At 38.8% G+C, this 21,553-nt stretch overlaps 1 protein-coding gene across 2 annotated transcripts in view; it reads left to right on the top strand.

Annotated features, from left to right (window-relative positions):
- Positions 1-21,553, top strand: part of IA-2 (tyrosine phosphatase IA-2) — a 775,584-nt gene that overhangs the window by 228,434 nt on the left and 525,597 nt on the right. For both annotated transcript variants that reach the window (XM_081741273.1, XM_081741272.1), the window contains exons 12-13: positions 846-913; positions 2,265-2,340. In XM_081741273.1, the coding sequence (XP_081597399.1) occupies positions 846-913; positions 2,265-2,340 (144 nt within the window). The remainder of the gene's footprint in view (positions 1-845; positions 914-2,264; positions 2,341-21,553) is intronic.

Here is a 21,553-nt window from a genome sequence, read left to right as displayed (position 1 = left end):
GCAAATATAAAAATACCATGGTCATTTTTTTCTGTGATTACTGATCTCCTTCTCACAAAGATGAAAGCTCGTTCACTGGTTTTCCCCTATATTAATTCATTATATTTATTTTTTATTCTAATTTTAAAATAGAAAACAATTGCAATGAAATACAGGACTCAGATTTTTAAAAATAGGGTTTCTTTTTCGAAAACTGTATCCAACCTTTCACTAAGAACGAAGATCACTAAATAACGAACGAACAAACAAATGTTTTGTACTTTTAACTTTGCTGTTTTAACCAAAACCGGTACATATTATTGCAATCACACAGCTTGCGATGCGTCGAAGTCAAAACATAGCTGTTGAACAAAGTATTGTTGTCATTTACGTGCGAATGAGTGTTTTACGAACGTTCACTTTACGCGTACCGTACAAGTGCTTCCATTTCTCGGTGTTAGCATGACTCTCAATTGAAACGTAACATAGCAGCTAACCGTGGAAATGTATACGAGCCGAAATACTGTCTGCTACACAGTAATAGATGTAGACAGTAATTTTTTCTATGGTAGAAATTCATAGTAATGTGAAATACAAAAATATGCATTTTTCCCTATGTCTTCCAATTTGGTAGCTATAGAATTAATAATTATGTTTCGATTTCCTCGCGGCACACCAGCGGTCTATTCGCGGCACACCAGTTGGGAAACGCTGCTTTAGAGGAATAAAGGGAAGGAGTACAAATTATTACCCACCGTAACACACCGGAGTGCTTTGGCGGTAGTTTTGTATTATCATAGCTTTTGTATTATCATTAACTTTGTATTTCATATTGGCGTAACGAACATTTTTTTTCTACTTTGCAGAAGATATAAAGAACAAATTGAAGAGTGAAATTGGTGTGGAGGTGATCTCTACAGGGATTGGAGACAAGGTAAGTGCTCTTTTTTACTCTCTCTCTCTCTTGCAGTGTTCTTTAGAGTCAGGAACGTCATTTCAGGTTTTACTCCCGGTGGGGGGTAGAGTCATTCTCCAACGACGTAAGTAGAGCTTCAAGATTTCTATCAATTTATTATACCATTAATTAAAATACATGTATGTCCCAACTCACTCACTCCCTGCCCCTTAAATGACGTTCAATACTTCTCTAAAATGGCAAATATATTTAGTGGTGTTTATACTTTGATACTTCGAACTGAGCATTGAAATGTTCGTATACATAGGGTGTCGTGATCATTGCGGCCTGCGCCAATTACGACTCGTGATAATTGCGATCAACTGAAAGTGTCAGAATATTGAGATAATTATTTAAAAATTGTTATACCGAGACTATCTGGATTCCATTTTCTGTCAATATCCTAATGCACTAGGAGAATTTTTTTTTTTTTTTTTTTTTTTTTTAACAGAGTTTCGAAAGTCCCACCATTGCTACAGCAAATGTCTTGCCATTTCTTGAGTGGATACCAGAACTCTTCCAAATTGAGGAAGAGGGATACGCTCGTTGTGTGATCGGTCGAAAATCTACAGAGCTCCGATATATCTGGTATTGGCACGGGACGTTTAGGAAAAGCTCATTCTCCCCGTGCCATCAATGTCTGGAAGCGTGCCAACACCACCAGATATCATATTTCACAGTTTGACTATAACTCGACAGAACCTAATAGAATCCGATGACTTCCTGAAACTGGAAGGGGATCGAGTCCCACCCCTGTCTATCTCATGTTACGGTAGAAGTACCACTGCATTGCAGGACCCAAATGATATACACTTCTCCCAGGGGCGTACGCAGGGGTGGGTCCTGGGGGTTGGACCCCCCCGAAATCCCGACTTTTTTGTAAATGTAGTCTACTTTTAGGGGCAATTTTTGAAATTTTCATTTAATTTAGTCTCAAATTGTATTTGAACCCCCAAAACGCTTTAGACCCCTCCTGAAATAAATTTCTGCGTACGTCCCTGACTTCTCCTATTTGCTATGAGAATGGATCGCTGTTTATCCAGCACGAAGACACTGAAGCGACCTCTTCTAAGTTGATTTCCTCTGGAACACACTCTGAAATACCATTGACCGCAAAAATTACAAAATATGTCAACTGAGATGAATAACGTTACTATAGATTGGTAGCTGCTTGTAATGTAGGCATACATTCATAATTGCTGTACAACACACTATAGAAAACTTTTACATTAGAATCCTAGGAGAAAATCTGATAGTAAAAGTAAGTTTAGTAACTTAAGAATAATTCTCAAACGTCAACCTTTCTGAATATTTTTGTTTTCAATTTTAGGAATGGTACAAACCTGGTCTTTGGCCCTATGCTCGTAGAGAGTTCCTGAAGCCAGAAAGTCAACATAAGAATATAGGTAGGTGGAACACTTTTGATTTCTTCTTAAAATATCTTCAAGAATCGTAATTATTGTTGAATTTCTCATGACATGAACTTTTGGTATGATGTTCCGCTCTGGTTATATCTGTAGGATGAAGTAGCTTGAAGATTAATGTAAAGTGAGGAAGGAGGAATGAACTATGTGGGAGGAAACAAGACAACCCCGAGGAGATTCACGGATATGATTATATATATTACAGACTTACATATCTAGGATTGAACACGGATTCTTTGCACCAAAAATGAGGTTTCTTTCTCGTTCTTTCCCACGAAATTCAACATTGCCATAGTGGGGGCGCGGTGACTCAGTGGTAGAGCGTTCACCTCCGGTGCTTGGGGTCCCTGGTTCGATCCCAGCTCGCGCCGTGTGGACTTTGTGGTGAATAAACACCGTGCTCGTGGGTTTTCTTGGGGTTCTCCCGTTTCCTCCTACTTTCTTCATTCCACCATTTCATTCATTTCTCATCGTCACCGTCTCCTTTAGTCTAACCGGCATAAGTGTGGGACATAAAACTCAGATTTCATTTCATGTTTTTCAACATTGTCATAAAGTTACGATAACATTTTAAATGGCTAAGCCTCCACATTAGTTAGGTTGGATTTGCCTCCAGATTTGTGATTTCCAGAATCATTGATTGGAAGATAAGGTCTTGTGAAGTTGTTTCCACAATCTTGTGTCACCCATAGACTTCTAGTTGTGAGATGTGGAGGCAGATCTTGCACTCGAGGATCGTCAACATTAAATATCTTAAGCAGTGAATTCTCGAAGCTTGTACATCTATAACATTGGAGAGACTGCACGTTGTACAACTTTAACTGGAGCATCTACATGTTTCTGTCGGAAATAGTAATCGGGCAGGAAGTGATTAGATAATTGATAACATGTTTGTACGAGAATTTTTTTTTAATGTCAGTTAAACCATCGAAAGAAGAATCACATGAGATGATGAAAAGGGGGATAAGACAATACTGTTTATTGACCGTCCCCTACAATAGACAGTTTCTTCCGTTCAATCATTCTGGAGTAGCGAGTTTTGGAAGCATAGACTGCAATCAAAGCACTCACCAAGTGTGAACTACATTATGTAATTCGATTTCACGAAGTGGGAGGGTATAATACAGCCGCAATTCATTGTCGAATTAGTGCTGATTACAGTGGGAATTTTATAAGTGATGACTGTGTGGACGACTGCTGCAGAGAGTCAAAGGAAGGACTTACCGACGTTCATGACGAGAGTAGCCAACGTGGAAACATATCGAGTGCAATCGAAGCGCACGTCAAGTGTGAACTACATTATGTAGTTTGATTTCTCGAAGTGGGAGAGTATAATACAGCCGCAATTCATTGTCGAATTAGTGCGGATGACAGTGGGAATTTTATAAGTAATAGTGTTGCCACGAGACGAGACGAGACGAGACAGCCTGAAGTCTCGTCTCGTCTCGTGTAAAGCATGTCTCGTCTCATGTCTCGTCTCGAAAAAAAATGTGCTCGTCCCGTCTCGTGTCTCGCCTCGAGAGGTCCTGTCCCGTCTCGTCTCGTCTCGTCTTGTTTGTCTCGTTTTGTCTCGTCTTGTCTCGTAAAAAATATAGCAGCATACCATGGAACGAAAGTAAAATGTATCAGGCTGCACCATGCTAATCAAGATACAACTAAGTTATAAGTATTACCCAGAAAACACAAGACAAGAAATGTCACGGTAGCTACACCGTGAAGGCTTCACCTCTAGTGTATGTGGTAGTCGGTTCGATCTCGGTTAGTGCCATGTGAGCTTTGTGATGGACAAACTTTGAAAGTGTGTGGGGACCGCGGTGGCTCAGTGGTGAGCGTTCACCTCTGGTGCTTGGGGTCTCGGGTTCGATCCCAGCCCCGCCAAGTGAACTTTGTGGTGGACAAACACCGTGTGCGTGGGTTTTCTCGGAGTTCTCCCGTTTCCTCCCACTTTCCTCATTCTACCATTTCATTCATTATTCATCATCACTGTCTCTTTTAGCCTAACCGGCATAACCGTGGAACGTAAAACCCAAAGATTTCCTTTAATTTTTCGAATGTGTGTGTTTTCTCGAAGTTGTCTAGTATCCTACCACTTTCTTCATTCCACTAATTTTCCCATGATCATCCACTCGGCCAAAGTTGCTTAAAGGTCTTAAAAATAAATTCAAATAAGCTCACAAGGCAAGGACAAATAGTTTACAAGATAATATATCTCTGCTGTTAGTTGTCTGAGGCTTCTCGACCCTGGCTGCTTTTTTTCTTTAACATTCTGAAACATTGAAATTTGTTTCACCAGTTTCAATACACGAATATACAGCAAATTGCTCATAGTTACGTCGAAGATGAAGACACTAATGTCAAATAATGTTTACACGACAAGCAAAGTTCGATGTAAAGGTGTCATCATCCCCGACACTATCGTATACTATCAGCCCACTTGCTTTATAGTGCCTGTATATATATATATATATATATATATATATATATATATATATATATATATATATATATATATATATATGTACAGAGAGAGAGAGAGAGAGAGATGGAAAGATATATAGATAAATAGAGAGATAGATATGTGTGTATACTTTGATTTCATATATTCCAGCCTTTAGGTTTCACAGTGTTAACCCATAACAATCCAAAAACTACTTTCCAGTTTAGCATGTTTAGATTTGTTGCAATTATTTTTTTCTTTTAAAAAAAACCAGAACCAAATAATTTTATTGAGTAATAGAAAGTATTTGATTGAAATTTTATATGTTACTGCACAGTAAGCTCTACTTAAAGTGCCATAGTAATGGGAGCTGAACGACACATCGGACGAAAGAATGCTTGGGGCTAGTCTTCACCTCCATGGTTCAAATTTGTTCCTATAACCGCGGGGCGTGTGCTACTATGTAGTGGTTGCCCCGTTTGTGTAACAAACTCATGACAGTACACCCAGATTAGCTAGTGGCTAAAAAAAAGTTGATTTTTGGGTAGCCATTTTGGATTAAACTTTCTTATATTATCGTGATCTATTCGCAATCATACAACGTACATCTTCATACCAAGCCGAGCGGTGTGCGGCGATAGACCATGGCTTGAAGGCCCCGGGTTGAGTCCTGGAAGGGTCATGTGTATGGATTTTAACAACATTTGTTTTTTCGTATTGTGTCAGGGGGGGGGGAATCGTACGGGATAAAAGGATTTCAGTCTGAAATAATTGGAGAGAATATCCTCCCCAGGACACTTTCATGGGAGTAAGGAATTAGTAAAAATATAGGATATATTTTATAGCAGGTTTAAAAATATGGTTTGGGTATCCTATTTCTTTTCTGTTAATTATGTTCACCAATGTTCGAATTTTGATCATTCTCATGATATTTTCTGCTTTCAACGGAGTTCCATGAATATTATACCAAATGTTCTTTAAACTTATCAAGTTCGAGAGGTTTTATATGCCTGTAAGAAACAATATCTGAAGATAATTCAGATCATAATGAATATTATTCACTAGGAAAGGGAAGTATTCCCCTCCTCTCAACATGGAAGCAGAGGGCAATTTCGCACTCTGGTCAGATCAAACATTTCCGCGTAACAAAACGAAGGTCCCCCTGTAAAACCTCTTCACCTAAAGTGTTATTGTTAGTATCATAAATTTGCTGAAAGCAAACAATTTGAAGGGTTCGTCGATAATATCTTTGCTTTCTTTGTCCTTCGCCGGCCTTCCAAAAGAAGAGGTGAATTTTACAACATGACTGCTGTATAATAAGCGAGCGATTGGTAAACTAGTAAAAGTATGTTTTTATGTGTATGTGTGTGTGTGTGTGTGTGTGAGAGAGAGAGAGAGAAGACAAAATTTTAGTTGCAAGATGACATACTTCAGTTGCCGTTTTCGGTTCATATAGCAAAAAGAATACTGCCACCAGAGAATAAAGACAAGTGTAGTCTGTTCTGTTCTCTTCCGCCATCTCAGCCAGAACTTTCAACTACAGCCTGTAATGACTGTAGACCTTACCCAGTTTTCAAATTGAGTAGATGGTGGTGGTAGTTCGGTTTCTTGACCTTGTAAAAATCTTCCCTGTCTTGGATTTTGTTTGTCATCATTCCAGCCAGAAATAGAAAAAATGAGAATTCCTCAGTTTACAGTAAGGGGAATTGGGGACAAGACATTAAGGATGATATTCCTGGAAGCTCATGTATCACGATTCTTTCATTCAATAGACAGAGGACACTTTTCTATGAAGGCTTTTCAACATGTTTTCTCACAAAGGGGATTTTTTTTTGCAACCTGTATGACCACTTGCAATTTCAATCTTGGCCATCCCCGCCAGCGTTTTCATTTTGGAGACACGAGACGAGACGAGACATTTCATGAGACGTCCCGTCTCGTCTCGTGTCTCGTCTCGTTTTCGAGACGGGACAAGTACGAGACGAGACGAGACACGAGAAATGTCTCGTCTCGTGGCAACACTAATAAGTAATACATGTGTGCACGACTGTTGCAGAGAGTTTAAGAAAGAACGGAAAACCATGGCAGCAAACAACTCATGTGGTTCATAAAAGGCGTAGTTTACGACTTATAAACTGTCTGCTGAGTTCCCTGAAACTTCAAGATGATCGCCTGAACAAATCAATTTATACTTGTCAGGCACTTCAATTGCAGTTGATATGTTCAAAGTTTGCCACTCCAAACGCTCAAACGGCAATGCTGTCTATCGGGATAGGGGACGATCTATGAATAGTTTGTATTCTTCCTATTTTGTCATCTCATGTGGTTCTCTGCTAGTGACTTAATGGAGGTTGAAAGAAAAATAACCCTAGTATATTTTATAGAGTTTCGGAATTAGCCTGTGCAAACACACAATAAATACCTAGAGATATTAGTCGTGGTAATAGGGAATCGCCGTATTAGAGTTGGAAATAATGTATTTGACGTTATCCTAGGTGAATTTTAGATAAGTTACGAAGCGGAACTATGTATCCATGTTAGGGAATTGTGCGTAAGATTGAAAACCAATAGTAAAGTTAATAAAAACAATCGAACAAACGAATCCTATTTTTTGTGATTCCAGTGGCGTACGTCAAAAAACTAGGATGAAGCTATCTACGTATGAAGACTGTTACTCTATTCTATACAGGGTGCGTGAAATATACATTTGTGGAAATACTTTTATATATCAAATGAAAGGTGGGCAGGGCTCAAAAACTACCGTAGTTGAGAACTATAAGGTGCAGGAAGTTTGGAAAATAAATTTTTGAAGCATCCTAGTTTGAAAGTAATGGGAAGCAGATCGAGAAATTAAGAAGATAAAGTTGTATATCAGAGGGATTTGTAGCGATGGCTCAACTTACTTCAAAAATCTATTGCTTACAAATGTGGCTATTTTAGACGCTTCTAATGGGTGCCACCATAAGGATGCAACTTTTGAAATGCCCGCCATTTCTGTTGTAGTAAGTTGGCAGCACTGAACGTTACACGATTTTCATCTGTTGTCTTTTGTGGTTAGTACTCACAGAGCGCCGATTAGCACATGATCGTCATCTGTTTTCTATACAGGTAGGAATAGAGCGTTTCATGACGGGAACAGCGTGTTGTCATAGTGAAAATTTATTATAAATGTACATGTCATGCAAAGACTGTTCGTAAACTCCGTGAAACTCGTGCGCTATGACTAGTAACCACGCACAAAGACAATAGATAAAAATCGTGAGACGTTCAGTGCTGCCAACTTACCATAACAGAAATGGCGGACATTTCAAAGGTTGCGTTCTTTATGCGATATATATTGCATATGGAAATTTTACTACTGTCTGTCATTTCTCGAACCCTATTTGAGAGCTCCCTGTAGCTACTATGGTTATCGTATGTATCTTTCGACGCAGAATACCTTCTTTCGTTTCTCGGTGGGAGCTTATCTGGTTCAGTTTCCACGTTAAGCATTACGTACACGTTTCATATATTCTCAATGTTAAGGAGGGTAATGAAACTCTAAAACCAGAGGTTCCCAACCTAGAAGCGCGCCTACCTTGCGGCGTACGTACAGGACTGTGGAAACTACAAAGAAATCAAGCTAATGTCACCTAGTGTGAAAATTTAAGAGAAAGTGGAGGAGGGGCAATTACAGGAGGAAATAATAATAGAAGAAGAACAATTTGGATTTATACCAGAAAAATACGACGGATGCAGTTTTTATACTAAGACAAATATAGAAAAATATCAGAAAAAAAGATTGCATATAGTCTTCATTGATCTGGAAAAGGCTTACGACAGTCTCTCTCGTCAGGAAGTGTTTAAATGTCTCAGGAAAAAAGAAGTGCCAGAGAAGTACGCAAGGATAATCCAATATATGTATCCAAGCTGTTTCAAAACAACACGGACAACGTTTGGGAAGTGATTCCTGACATCAAGGTAAGACAAAAAGTATAGACCAACCTGGGTGCAGAAATCCGTCATTTCGGAGTTGTAGGCTTCCGAAAATATGAACTTTAAAGGTCCATTGGCCCAAAACTATGGGACCTACCGTAGTCCGGTGAAGACTTCACTTAGGAATTAATATGTGCGCTATCCAAAAATACATGTCTCAGAATCCTGCGCTACTTCCGCAACAATTTTTATAGAGGGAGTTAGTGAGTACTACAAATTATCTGCGCGTAGCCCAACTCCCTTTGTTGTTTGAGTACCTTAGGATTCTGAGACATGTATTTTTGGATAACGCACATATTAATTCCTAAGTGAAGTCTTGACCCGACTACGGTAGGTCCCATAGTTTTGGGCCAATGGACCTTTAAAATTCATTTTTTCATGTTTTCGGCAGCTTATAACTCCGAAAGGAAGCGTTTTTTACGTAGGTTGTTCTATATTTTTTTGTCCTATCTTGGTGTCAGGCATCACCTCCCAAACGTCGGCGTTGTTTTGAAACACCCTGTATAGGAAGTACGACTCAAGCAAGAAGCAGTATGGAATGAATGCGCCAAATCCCTGTTAGAGTTGGATTACACCAGGCAATAGCGTACGAAGGAATTTATTTTGGGAGGGGTCCAAACTTAATATGAGGGTATTCACTATGAGGGTATTTATATTAAAATTCCTAAAATTGCCCCTAAAATTAGGCTAAATTTACACACAAGTAGAAATTTCGGACGGGTTCCGGACCCCCAGGACCCACCCCCTGCGTACGTCCCTGACACCAGTGCTCAATCTTTAGTCTGTGGCTCTTCAACGTTGTCATGGATTTTCGCACTCAAGATGTGGGGGATTAACTTCCTTTGTGTATGGAGCGGTCCCGGGTTCGATTCCCGGTGGGGTCACTCGGTCGAAATGTGTAAAACGCTTTTTCAGGCCAGCCACCCTTAATAAGGTTTTCCTGGGTTTTCCTCATTCACACCAGGCAAATGCCGGGGTGGTACCTAACTTACAGGTCCCAGGCCGCTTCCTTCCTTCCCCATTCCTTTCTTCCTTCCCTTTCCCCGGATGGTGTGCTCGCCGAGGGAAGTCATCCCTCAAAACGTGAAGGGTTAAATGGCCTTAGATGCTGAAAGTCCAGAAATCTAAATCCTATCCTATCCTATCCTTTGTGTATGATATTTGCCAATGATTTTGTGCTATAGAGAAGTTGTTGAAAGTAAAGTACAAAATCGGCGAAAGTCTTTGGAAGGTAGAGGCCTAAACAAGAAAAAATAGTGTATGGAAAATTGGATATCTCGAGCTCAACGGAGAGGAAAATAGGTAAGTAAGACTATCAGCAGAATAATTCAACAGAATGAAGTAAAAACTTTAAATATTTAGGGTCATCTGTTGCCGAGAATGATAGTTTGGACGTGGAAGTAAGTTATAGAATGCAGGAGAAATGGCAAAATCGGAAGAAAATATTTTGCGTTCTGTATGACCGCAGAATCACGGTAAAGGATAAAAGCATGATTTACAAAACAGTGGTTAGGCCAGAAAAGATATACGAAACAGAAACATGGCCAATAAAGAAAACACAGAAAATGGGTTGAATATTACTGAAATAAGCGTGCTGAGCCGGATGTGTAGGATAACAAGAAGAGAAAGTGAGGAATGAAAAAGTAAGGGAAACAACGAAGGTTATAAAGATATCTATAAAGTTGCAAGAAAGAAGATTGCAATGGCATAGCCATGTAATGAGAACAAATGACTGTGTGGCCAAAAGAATGTTGGAATAGAAGTGGATGGAAGATAGATAGAGGGAGACTAAGAAGGAAACAGAAAGATAACTTCAGCGAGAAATTTCTAACAGGGAAAGAATTCCGAGAAAGGGCTTTGTGTACAAGACTTATTAGAAATGTCAATCCTACGTAAGTGGAAAAAGACGGAGAAAGATGAAGACTGGTAATGACATAATCCACTGGAAATATTTTCTTTCTCCGGCGTTGAACCTCCAGGTTTCTCAACCTTTGGATACCTTAAGCCAGGGTTTCTCAGCCTGGGGGTCGCGACTCCTAGGGGGTCACGAGAAGGTTTCATGGGGGATCGTGAAGATAAGCGAAAGATGAATGATCTGACCAAATTTGGTTTTAACCCATTCGCTTTTAGGGAAGTTACTGTATCCACTATATACATGAAATGGATTCTACTATTATAGAAATAGATGGGTATCGTGAGATCCTCGCAATAGGTATATTAAAAATTCCACACAAGCTCATTACAAACCGAAATTATAAGGGAGTCGCTTACAAGAGATAGGAACTAGGTTGAGAACCACTACCTTAAGCAATGGATAGAATGCATTATTGTAGGATCAATCTACAGTTGTAGTATTATTATTCTAGCTTTACTGGAAACTCATCGGAAGAGAATCAATTCTGCAGACGCATTCTACTTCTGCTAGTAATTCTGGTTCTTCCCGCTAGATGGTGTACACACTATCTTACTATATGGTGCATATAAAGAAATCAAGCACACAAGAGATATAAGAAGCTACCTTTTATCTATACTAATTGATGTATTAGGAAAGTCCATGTAAATAATTTTTGGAGACTAAAATTAAGAATACGGCAATAGTAGGGTCTATAGAAAAAGAGATTGGTGCTACCATACTACTACCATTATATTCCTGTATGCAATTCAATTTAGTTTTAGGGGGCCGCGGTGGCTCAGTGACAGAGCGTTCACCTCTGGTGCTTGGGGTCCCGGGTTCAAACCCTGCTCCCGCCAAGTGAACTTTGTGGTGGAGAAACACCGTCTGCGTGGGTTTCCTCGGGGTTCTCCCGTTTCCTCCCACTTTATTCATTCCACCATTTCATTCATCTCTTATCATCACCGTCTCCTTTAGCCTAACCGGCGTAACCGTGGGACGTAAAACTCAAATTTTTTTTCAATTTAGTTTTAGGGTTGTTAATTTTTCCGTCGTGAAAAGTCAAGATATACTTAATATGTGACTACGTATCTAATATTCTGTCATCATTCTTGGTGGTATAGTGGACAGATAGCAAGAGTCAAGTGATTTCGAGCGTTTGGGAGCTCCCTGGTGCCTTTGGTGCGGGAGATCAGGAGTCGATTCCCGGCGGGAGCTCATGTGGTTTGGATCCCACTTTAAACTGTAGATCCATGTCTTATATACCTTCGCTGCTGAAAAAACGCTAAACTCCAGTGACATATCTAGAAGGTAAAAACTGGGGGGGGGGGGGCAACCAGTACCAAGACTATGATTGCTATATATAAACTTTCAAAAATATGTAAATAATAGCTTAAATTATTTTGTGACTGAAAAAACTGGGGGTCCTAGGCCCCCCGGCCCTGGCTTAGATCCACCAATGCTAAACTCTAAACTCTAACTGGGTAACTCGATCTTTTGGCTTCGGATCATGAAGGCGCAATTCGTCGTGAGTTCGAGTTCCATTGAAGAGCATGGGTGTTTTAGTTCTCCTCAAATTTTCTTTGTTTGTCCCGTGGTAGTGAATTAAACAAAATTAATGAAACGACCACGGAGACAAATGTTCCGGGTGAAAAATTAAGTGGCTAGTACACGTGTCTTTGATATACGAGGTCTTGAATTCGATTCCCGGTTGAAGAACGTCGACTGCACAATAGTGGTTCAGGTTCCATTTTCAACCGTAGTCTTGTCCATATAGTCTCGCTGTTGACGAAGAACGTAAACACAGTACAAATAATCAATCAACATCCATACAATAAAAAAGTATTGTCTTATTTTTTAAAGGAGTTTGAAATACCAAAAACTTTTTCTTATACAGGCTAGCCCAAAAGTAGGTATACAGTCTTAAAATACTAATCCTAAAAGACAGTCATAAAATACTAATCATCTTACTGTGTTTTATATCATTTCTTATTGTTATCAAACAGGTAGACCTAGTTTCTTTATTATTTGTTCTTAACGTTTTTTTCTCCTTATAGCTTAATCCGGGAATAGCCGAATCAAATAAATCCATTAGCTAGAATGTTATACCTGGTCAATGCAGGGGTGTATACCTACTTTTGGGTCACCCTGTATATTATTTCTTCTGTCTGTGTGTCCATCCGGGAAGGAAACAATCCTCGAGAACGAGTTGATGAATCACCATAAATTTTGGCCAAGATGCAGAGGGGCGAATTTAGGAATTAAGAATTAGATTAGGGATGCGCACGAGACGAGTCGAGACAAGATTTTCCTGACAAAATTCGAGTCGAGACACGGCTCTTCCATAGAAAAATATACATTTTCCGCGTCGAGACATCACTTTACAGCACATTTTCGAGACGACACACCCACAAATCTTGTCTCGTGCGCATCCCTCAATTGGATTTCTAAGCTTTCGGCATATACGGCCATTTTAGCCTCTCATGTATGAGCAATGACGTCTCTTGGCGGTCACACTAGCCTGGGAAGTAAGGAAGGAAAAGGAAACGAAAGGAGAAAGTGGCCTGGAACCTTTTATTTTCCACCATTTGCCTGGTATGAATGAAGGAAAAAAAAAACACTCACTCTTTATAGCTGACCCGAAAAGACTTTTACACCTTTCGGACCGAGTATCACTACCGGAAATCGAACGTCAAGAGATAGGAATAGATTTCGTTCATGAAGGTGACATCTACCGGAAGTGATAAATGTAAACCATTTCCGGTTTTAACGTTTATTACTATTAAACAGATACAGAAAAGTAGTATTAGGATTTCACATTTGTATTTCGAGATAGGTGAGTTTCCTTTCGTACTTCCTAAATCTGTCTTAGAATATTTCTAAGTCTGAAAAATATCCATCTTCATTCATATCATACCCCTTCTGAGAAATACAAACCAGAATGTACTAGAGTGAATTAGTCGTTACTCGTTATCGAAGTATCCATGCATGGCCAAAATATTGATAAAAACTAGTGGTGGGCACAAAAACAGGTTTTTCGGTTTTCGGCTTTTAGAAAAACCGAAACCGGTTTTTGAAAATTAAAAAAAACGGTTTCGTTTTTTTTTACCGAAACCGGTTTCGGTTTTCTTCAAAACTGGTTCGGTTTTTCACCGAAACCGGTTATCGGTTTTCTCCAAAACCGGTTTGGTTTTTTAGCTGGTCCGGTTTCGGTTTTCTTCAAAACCGATTCCGTTTTTTTTTTCCCAAATTTGTTCTATTTCTGACCAGAATGGTGTTTCATTGTTCTCCGGAAACCGAATCAATTTCCACAGAAATAGTTTTGTGTGTTTTCGAAAAGTTTTCACCGAAACAAGTTTCGGTGAAAACCGAACCGGTTTTGGAGAAAACCGAAATCGGTTTCGGTGAAAAACCGAACCGGTTTTGGAGAAAACCGAAATGTTTTGTTCAAAAATAAATGGAATACCCAATCTTTCGAGAGGTTTTTCTTTCCTTTGGCAGCGCCAGAGATGGAATGTTGGAGCTATCTGCAGGTGGGTTCCAAAAATGGTTTCACTCCCACTGTATGGACCGTGCTCAAGGCTGGATTAACACATCTGGAGCCTCGGAGCTTTAAAAAAAAAAATGTGGCTCCTTGCTCACTTCGCCTAATACATTTCTGTGAAAGCACAGTAGGAAAGTTAAGGAAATATGTTTTATATTTTTGGTCATATTTTATTTTATGATGTTTAAAAAGCTATTTGACATTTTAATTAAAAAATGAAATGAAATCTTTGAGTTTTACGTCCCACGGACATTTTGATTAGAGTTTATGCCCTAATCCACGTGGAGGCCAAGGGATACAGCCCCTCCTTAATCCTGCCCTGACCGTGCCACATAAAGACTTATACTTACCGGTTTATGGCAACTAAACTTCCGATAATGACATAAAATTCATAACGATGCAGTGCATACATTTACTAAGTGAACTGCATGTAATTGCAGAACATTAATATCCGTAACAATTTTAACGCAAAGATTACTGTTCAACTTGTAAATTTTTTTTTTGCATATTTATTATTATTTTTGAAAATATTTAATATTTATAACCGACATTGTCATTTTTCCTAATTATCATGCACATTACTTAAATTTGAGTTTCCTAGAAAAGGAAGCAAAAAAAAAAAAATAACTGGTAATTTCCTAATTGTGTCGCTTGGTGGCAGCACTATGCGGGAGATGGGATGTTTGAATAACTAACTTCTCTGACAGTTATTGATTGCGGAATAATTTTCTCCTGAAAACAGGTTTTGATGGTAAAAAAGTGTGCAAAGCCGGAGGAAAATTTATTATTAAAAAAAAAAACAAGAAAATAAAACAAATGTAAATGAAGCACTGACTACTCTTATAATTATTTATAGTCGAGTAATTTTTATAAGCAGATTAACCCATCTAATCAACCGGAAGTGAATATAGTCATATGTTTATGTTATTCTAAGGGTTTATGTTCAACTGCTTCTTTTCAGTAGAATATATGTATAGAACAGGGTGTACATAAAAGAACAAATTGTCTGAACGTATAATTGATGTTCGAATGAAATGCTACGTTTGATTTATTCTCGTTGGTGTTACGTTTAACATCTCCTTTCAGCACCGAGACTATATGAGATCTGAACGTAACATCTTCATGGGGTTGATCTACATTCAGAGCCGGCTCTACCATATGTGAAACACGTGTATTTTCACGGGGTGGCAAAATATGCCATAGCTATATTATTTAAAGTAAATATTTCTTATTGGAAACAAACTTCATGATGATGCTAGTTAAATTTACTAAGCTGACCTTGTATTTGAATACTAACTAACTAAAACTAACTCTATGGCCTATGGAACCCGGAGGTTCAATGCCGCGTTCACAAAAGCTCTCCACTGACTTCTATCCTTAGCTAACTGCATCCAGTTTTTACTTTGTATTCCAATCTCTGCGAGATCCATCTTTATATTGTCCTCCCATCTGCGCCTAGGTCTTCCTAATGGTCGTTTTCCGATTGGTCTTCCAGTCAAGACTTTGAAAGCGTTTCTACTTTCTTCCATTCTAGCTACCTGACCCGCCCACCTAAGCCTCCTAGACTTGACGGCCCTAACAATGTTGGGTAAACCGTATAAATTATGTAGTTCCTCGTTATGAAGTTTCCGCCATTCCCCATTCCCGTCCCTCTTCGGTCCGAATATTCGTCTCAGGATCTTGTTCTCAAATACTTTCAGTCTATGTTCTTCCCTCAGAGTAAGTTACCATGTTTCGCAGCCATACAAAACAACAGGCATGATTATCGTTTTGTATATTTTAAGCTTCAAATTCCTCGACAGAATTCGCGACGACAAGAGATTTTGAACCGAATAGTAACACGAATTCCCAGGTTTTAGTCGACATTTAAATGTATTTGAATACTACACTCTGTAAAGAAAAAATAGCGACACTTGCTCGGAAAAGGTTTTCACAACATACATTAACAAATATGAGTTTTTGCATTAATTGCTGATAATATTACAATGCATATTCTTAGTGAGCAGTTCATTCTTAATACTTGCGCCGCAGTTTCAGGTTTTTTATATGCATATAATGAATTTATATACATATATTAATAGCTATGCGTGTTTTAAGCAAAATCGTCTGTGGGAAGAATTATTCATAAAAGTATGAAAGATCAACAATAATAGCACAAAACAAAAAATATATGTTCTTAAGAGTAAGATATATTATGTACGAACTTTGAGAGGTACAATACATCAAACTTGATTTCGTATATGAACCATGGGCTTTAGGAAGTGCAGGGAATCGTCGAGGCCTTTTGGTGATAAGGCTATTGCAAAATGCAACCTTGATTTCATGGAATCACACCCGGATTATCTGTTCCGTGAGTTTAATTCTATCCGAGATAGTTGTCTATTGAGTCTTCTGCTCATATTGACCCAAACTTTACAATTGGATTCATGTCAGGTGAGTTTGGAGGCCACATGAGTCTTTGAGTAGTCATATTCTTGCACCACGTATTAACGATTTTCGCTCGGTGACATGAAGCATTAACGTCCTGGAAAACGAAGTAGTCCATATTTTCTTCGGGAAAGTTATATTTGGCTTTTGTAAAAATTTTACGTACCTGAATTCGAAGACGTTTTCGTGCAACAAATCACTCTTCACATACATGTATATCCATTGTTCTGACGTCTTTGACGGTGAAGCAAGCTCATACCATCACTCAATAACTGAATATTTGCATCTCTTAAACAAACTCCGTATGAAGTTCCTCGCTCATTCGTATCCACAACTTCACACCACTATCGTTTCCCACTATTCTAAACTTTTTCAACGGAGAAAACAACATGATTCAAGTTGTCATAAGTCCAAGTAGCATATCGCCTCACAAACCTACGTGTTGAAGTCTTCTGTGTTTTTGTGAGTTTCGAATTTCCAGGCGGTTTTTTCTTCGTTATATCTTCATACAGTTAAGACAATACAGTCGTACGAGTAACTGCATTTCCACGATCATCTCAAATTATAGAAACGATTTTTGGGGAAGTCATTCCTTAATTCTGCAGTCCTATTGATTTTATTTGGTGATCTGCTCTGGTGATGCTTTCTTTTTTCTATCACACTGTTTACGGAGGGACGATTTCTTATACTATTTTTGCTTGTGAATTACTCTTTCTGCCGTCGAATGGTGGATTTTGAGTATTCCAGCCATCTCCCTTAGAGATGTAACTTAGTTGTGCAAAGCAAAAATTATGTCTTATTCACGTGGCGACAAGTCACATTTCTTACCCATCATACTTGTTTACAGTCCACATGTAGCAACAATTTCATACAAAACAACGCTCCACAACAACAATATAGCCACTTGACACTGTTCAAACAATGACAAAGCAGAGAACAATCACAAAATGCTAGTTACCTGGCCCTACACATCACAAATGCAATGCAGAATTCTCACTAAAATAACTTACGAGACCTCTCAGGTGTCATCTGGAGAGAATATTACTGATACATAAATAATTAGTAAGCGCCGTTGGACACCATAGGTGTCACAGATAATGCAAATGAACTACCACACTCATAATTTCCTTCTATTCCTCTTCTAGCCGGCTGCAACTACGGTTTTCTGTGTAAGTTACCTTGAGAATTGAGGTGTCGCTATTTTTTCTTTACAGAGTGTATATTCATAAATCATGTTTAGGTCGCATTACTTTAAGATCACATGGACAGTGCTAAAGCAAAAGGCCAAACAAATTCCAGCATGAATTGCATATACAAGAACTCAATTCTTGAACAGTAGCGAACACCTGTTCCATTTAGTTAGTTCTCACCGTTTTGATATGAAAACTAATCTTGTCTTTGTCACAAACAAGTTCGTTATCCTTGAAGCTGCAAACAAGTTTTTTTTTTTTTTTTTTTTTTAACTTAACAGATGTAGAAAGAAAATCAAGAAGTAATAATGAAAGTGCTAGTTGCACTGGAATTGCAAACTGATATATTGAGATTAAAGCTCTATATTGAATTCTATAAGAAGGATTGCCATCTTTCCTCTGCAGGTGTAAAAATGAAATGAAATGTTTGAGTTTTACGTCCCACTGTTATGCCGATTAGGCTAAAAGAGACGGTGATGATGAACGATGAATGAAATAGTGGAATGAAGAAAGTGGGAGGAAACGGGAGAACCCCGAGAAAACCCACGCACACGGTGTTTGTCCACCACAAAGTTCAATTGGCGGGGGCTGGGATCGAACCCAGGATCCCAAGGACCAGAAGTCAAGGCTCTACCACTGAGCCACCGCGGCTCCCTCCTCTGGAGGTGTGTTTGCTATATCTTTCACTAACATAATAGTCTATAGTAATATTTAAAGAAAGTAAAAACAGACACAACGAGATTGTATTTGTAGTGTTTAGGCCTTTCTGAGTGTGAGTGCACTTTCCTTCCCCTTCGTTGTTCATTATGGGATAACATTCTTAAAATTGTGGCTTTTAAGATTTGTTCTTTCTGGAGAAAAGGGGCGTCAAATGATGTCATTGCACGGGGCAGCAAATTACCTAGGGCCGGCCCTGTCTACCTGAGCTCCCACTACACAGAGAAAAATTCGTTCTCCGGACAGCGGTATATTGTACAAATATACGGTATCCTCTTGCTTACTATAGAAATCAGTAAGGAGCATACGTTATCCGTATGCTACATAGGCACTGCCCTTAGGTGTTACATCATGCCGTTGCAGGATGTCTGACATCTAACAGTTTTCCGTATATCACATGCATATACTTATTTTACCTTCGTCAGCTATATGTTATATACGTCCATTTGTATGTGAGATCCTGACCGCCTACATTGTTTCATACAGAAAGTACGTATAGATGAAACATTTATACAGAAAGTATTATAAAACATGCGTTTTCAGTTATAAGTCTGCTGTACGTTAAGTCCAAAAACTACAGGATTTACGCATGTAACCTATCTTTTTAAGTACGCCACCTACATTTATTTCTCAGTGTGGAAATCGAACTCTGGTCTCTCGTTTCCAGACAGTAGAGCCGCGAAGAAGCTCGTGCGTTAAATCTTGTTCGTTGTATAGTTCTTTCCAGTAACACATCCGGGCAGTGATTATTTCTGATTTCCACGGAGAGATGGAAATTTATATAAACTATGGGTGAAATAGCACAGAAAGCTCTCGAGACGAGACGAGACGAGACGTAAGGATTTGTCCCATTGTAATTTTGTAGAAGTCTTGTCTCAAACCTCGAAAAAATTCTTTCTAGTCTTGTCTCTTAACATTTCTCGTCAGGTTTTGTAAACTTATCGCCCTGATTTTTTTCTTAATTTCATCAATAAGTTATGAGAATCCTTCGCTTTACAAGAGTCCCACGAAGGGCTTCAAGATACAAGAACATTTAAACCATATTTATTACTGGAGTATAATGACTTCCGTATATTTATAGATAAATGCTCTTCGTTGTGATCCCACAATCATTTTATTAATTAACAGTTTTTATACTATAACACTTAAACAGGATTTGATTGGTTTGTTAAAGTGAGGTTTAGCGTGTCGTTCAACAGCGAGGCTATATGAGACGTGGACCTACAGTTTAACGTAGGATCCGGAGCTCCTGCCGGAAATCGAACCCTTGTCTCCCACGCCAAGAACGCGTACGCTGACCATATAGCCACAAAGATATTCTATTCCACTGAATGGGGTCGCGGTGGCTCAGTGGTAGAGCGTTCGTCTCCGGTGCCTGGGGTCCCTGGTTCCATCCCAGCTCGCGCCGTGCGGACTTGGAGACAAACGGTGTGGTGGACAAACACCGTGCTCGTGGGTTTTCTCGGGGTTCTCCCGTTTCCTCCCACTTTCTTCATTCCACTATTTCACTCATTTCTCATAATCACCGTCTCCTTTAACCTAACCGGCATAAGCATGGGACGTAAAACTCAAAGATTTCATTTCATTTCTATTCCACTGAATCGAGATCAGAAAAGTGTTTCTTGATATCTATTATCGTTCTTTCTCTCTTTGGGCATCAGTGTTGAAGACGGAAATATTAGATCCCCACCGATCTCGATTTTAGTATAGATATTAGACTGCAGAATAGATCCTATTAAGTGGGATGCTAGATCAATTAAAAAAAAACATTCTTCGTTATCTGTTACCATTTTTGCTCTGTGGTGATCAACCGTTGCAATCGAAAATAATTGACTATCACCACTTCTGGTTTGAAAAATGAAGTATTGCAGTTCAACGTACCAAGATTATGCCATTTAGGCTAAGGGAGACGATGATTAAGGCAAGTGAATGTAATTGAAGAATTGGTGGAATGAAAAAGTGGAGGAAATGGGAAGAACCCCGAGAAAATCCACGGACACAATGTTCTCCATCACAAACTTATTTGGCCGGGGATCGAACCAAAGTCCGTATACATCAGAGGTTAGCGCTCTACCACTGAGCCACCTTGGCCACACACACTTCTGCTTTGAGTAAAGGGTTAAGGGAGAATGTAGAATCTGTGCTTGGGACACTGAATGCATTTCAAGAAGCAGCTTCTCTCCGTCCCTAACCATTTTTGCTCTGATATCTGTCGACATAGCTATTCTATTAGATTTCCCATGCGTTTGTGTAGAATAGTTTTGAAATAATAATAATAATAATAATAATAATAATAATAATAATAACAATAATAATAATAATAATAATAATAATAATAATAATAATAATAATAATAATAATAACATAATAATAATAACAACATAATAACTCCTAATAAAGACAGTAAAGAGGATCTCTTGAAGCCAAAATCTAACGAACATTTTTGGATTAGGTAGAGTTACATATCCTTTCACCATAGGCAACCAACAATGCTTTGCTGTTGTATAGGTTGCATAGAAGCTAAGACATATCATGCGCTTTAAACTGAACAGTACATCACGTTGATGACTTCATTAAAGAACTCGATCGATGCAATCTCTCCAGCTATCTATTACAGAAAGCAGAATTAAAAAAAAAAATCACATTCGCTCAAGTGTTATCGTGTGGAGTAACGGACAAACGAACGTACTAAAAATCCTTCGTATTCTGATAAAATAGTAATAAGTGCAACAATCCCCGTTTCGGGGGAGCTGAAGGTAATCTGAGCTCCCCTATCCCAGCCCGTAACTATCAGCCTGAGGTACAATCCCCAGCATAAGATACATATATGTATCCTTTAAACAACTATGAAGCAAATAGAACAATGTTAGTATGATTTGAGTGTCTCAAAACTAATGAAAACTACATTTTAGCGTCAAAAAAGTTTATAATTTGCTCCCGACGTTCCGACGTTATTAGCAAAGGGAGCTGAGTACTACCTTAACAGGCACCTATACTAGTAAATTCCATTAAGG

The sequence above is a fragment of the Thermobia domestica genome, chromosome 15, assembly GCF_964235325.1.
Source record: "Thermobia domestica chromosome 15, izTheDome1.hap1.1, whole genome shotgun sequence".
NCBI lineage: Eukaryota > Metazoa > Arthropoda > Insecta > Zygentoma > Lepismatidae > Thermobia > Thermobia domestica.
Note: the sequence above shows the minus strand (reverse complement) of the source record. Positions and strands in the feature narration are given on the sequence as shown.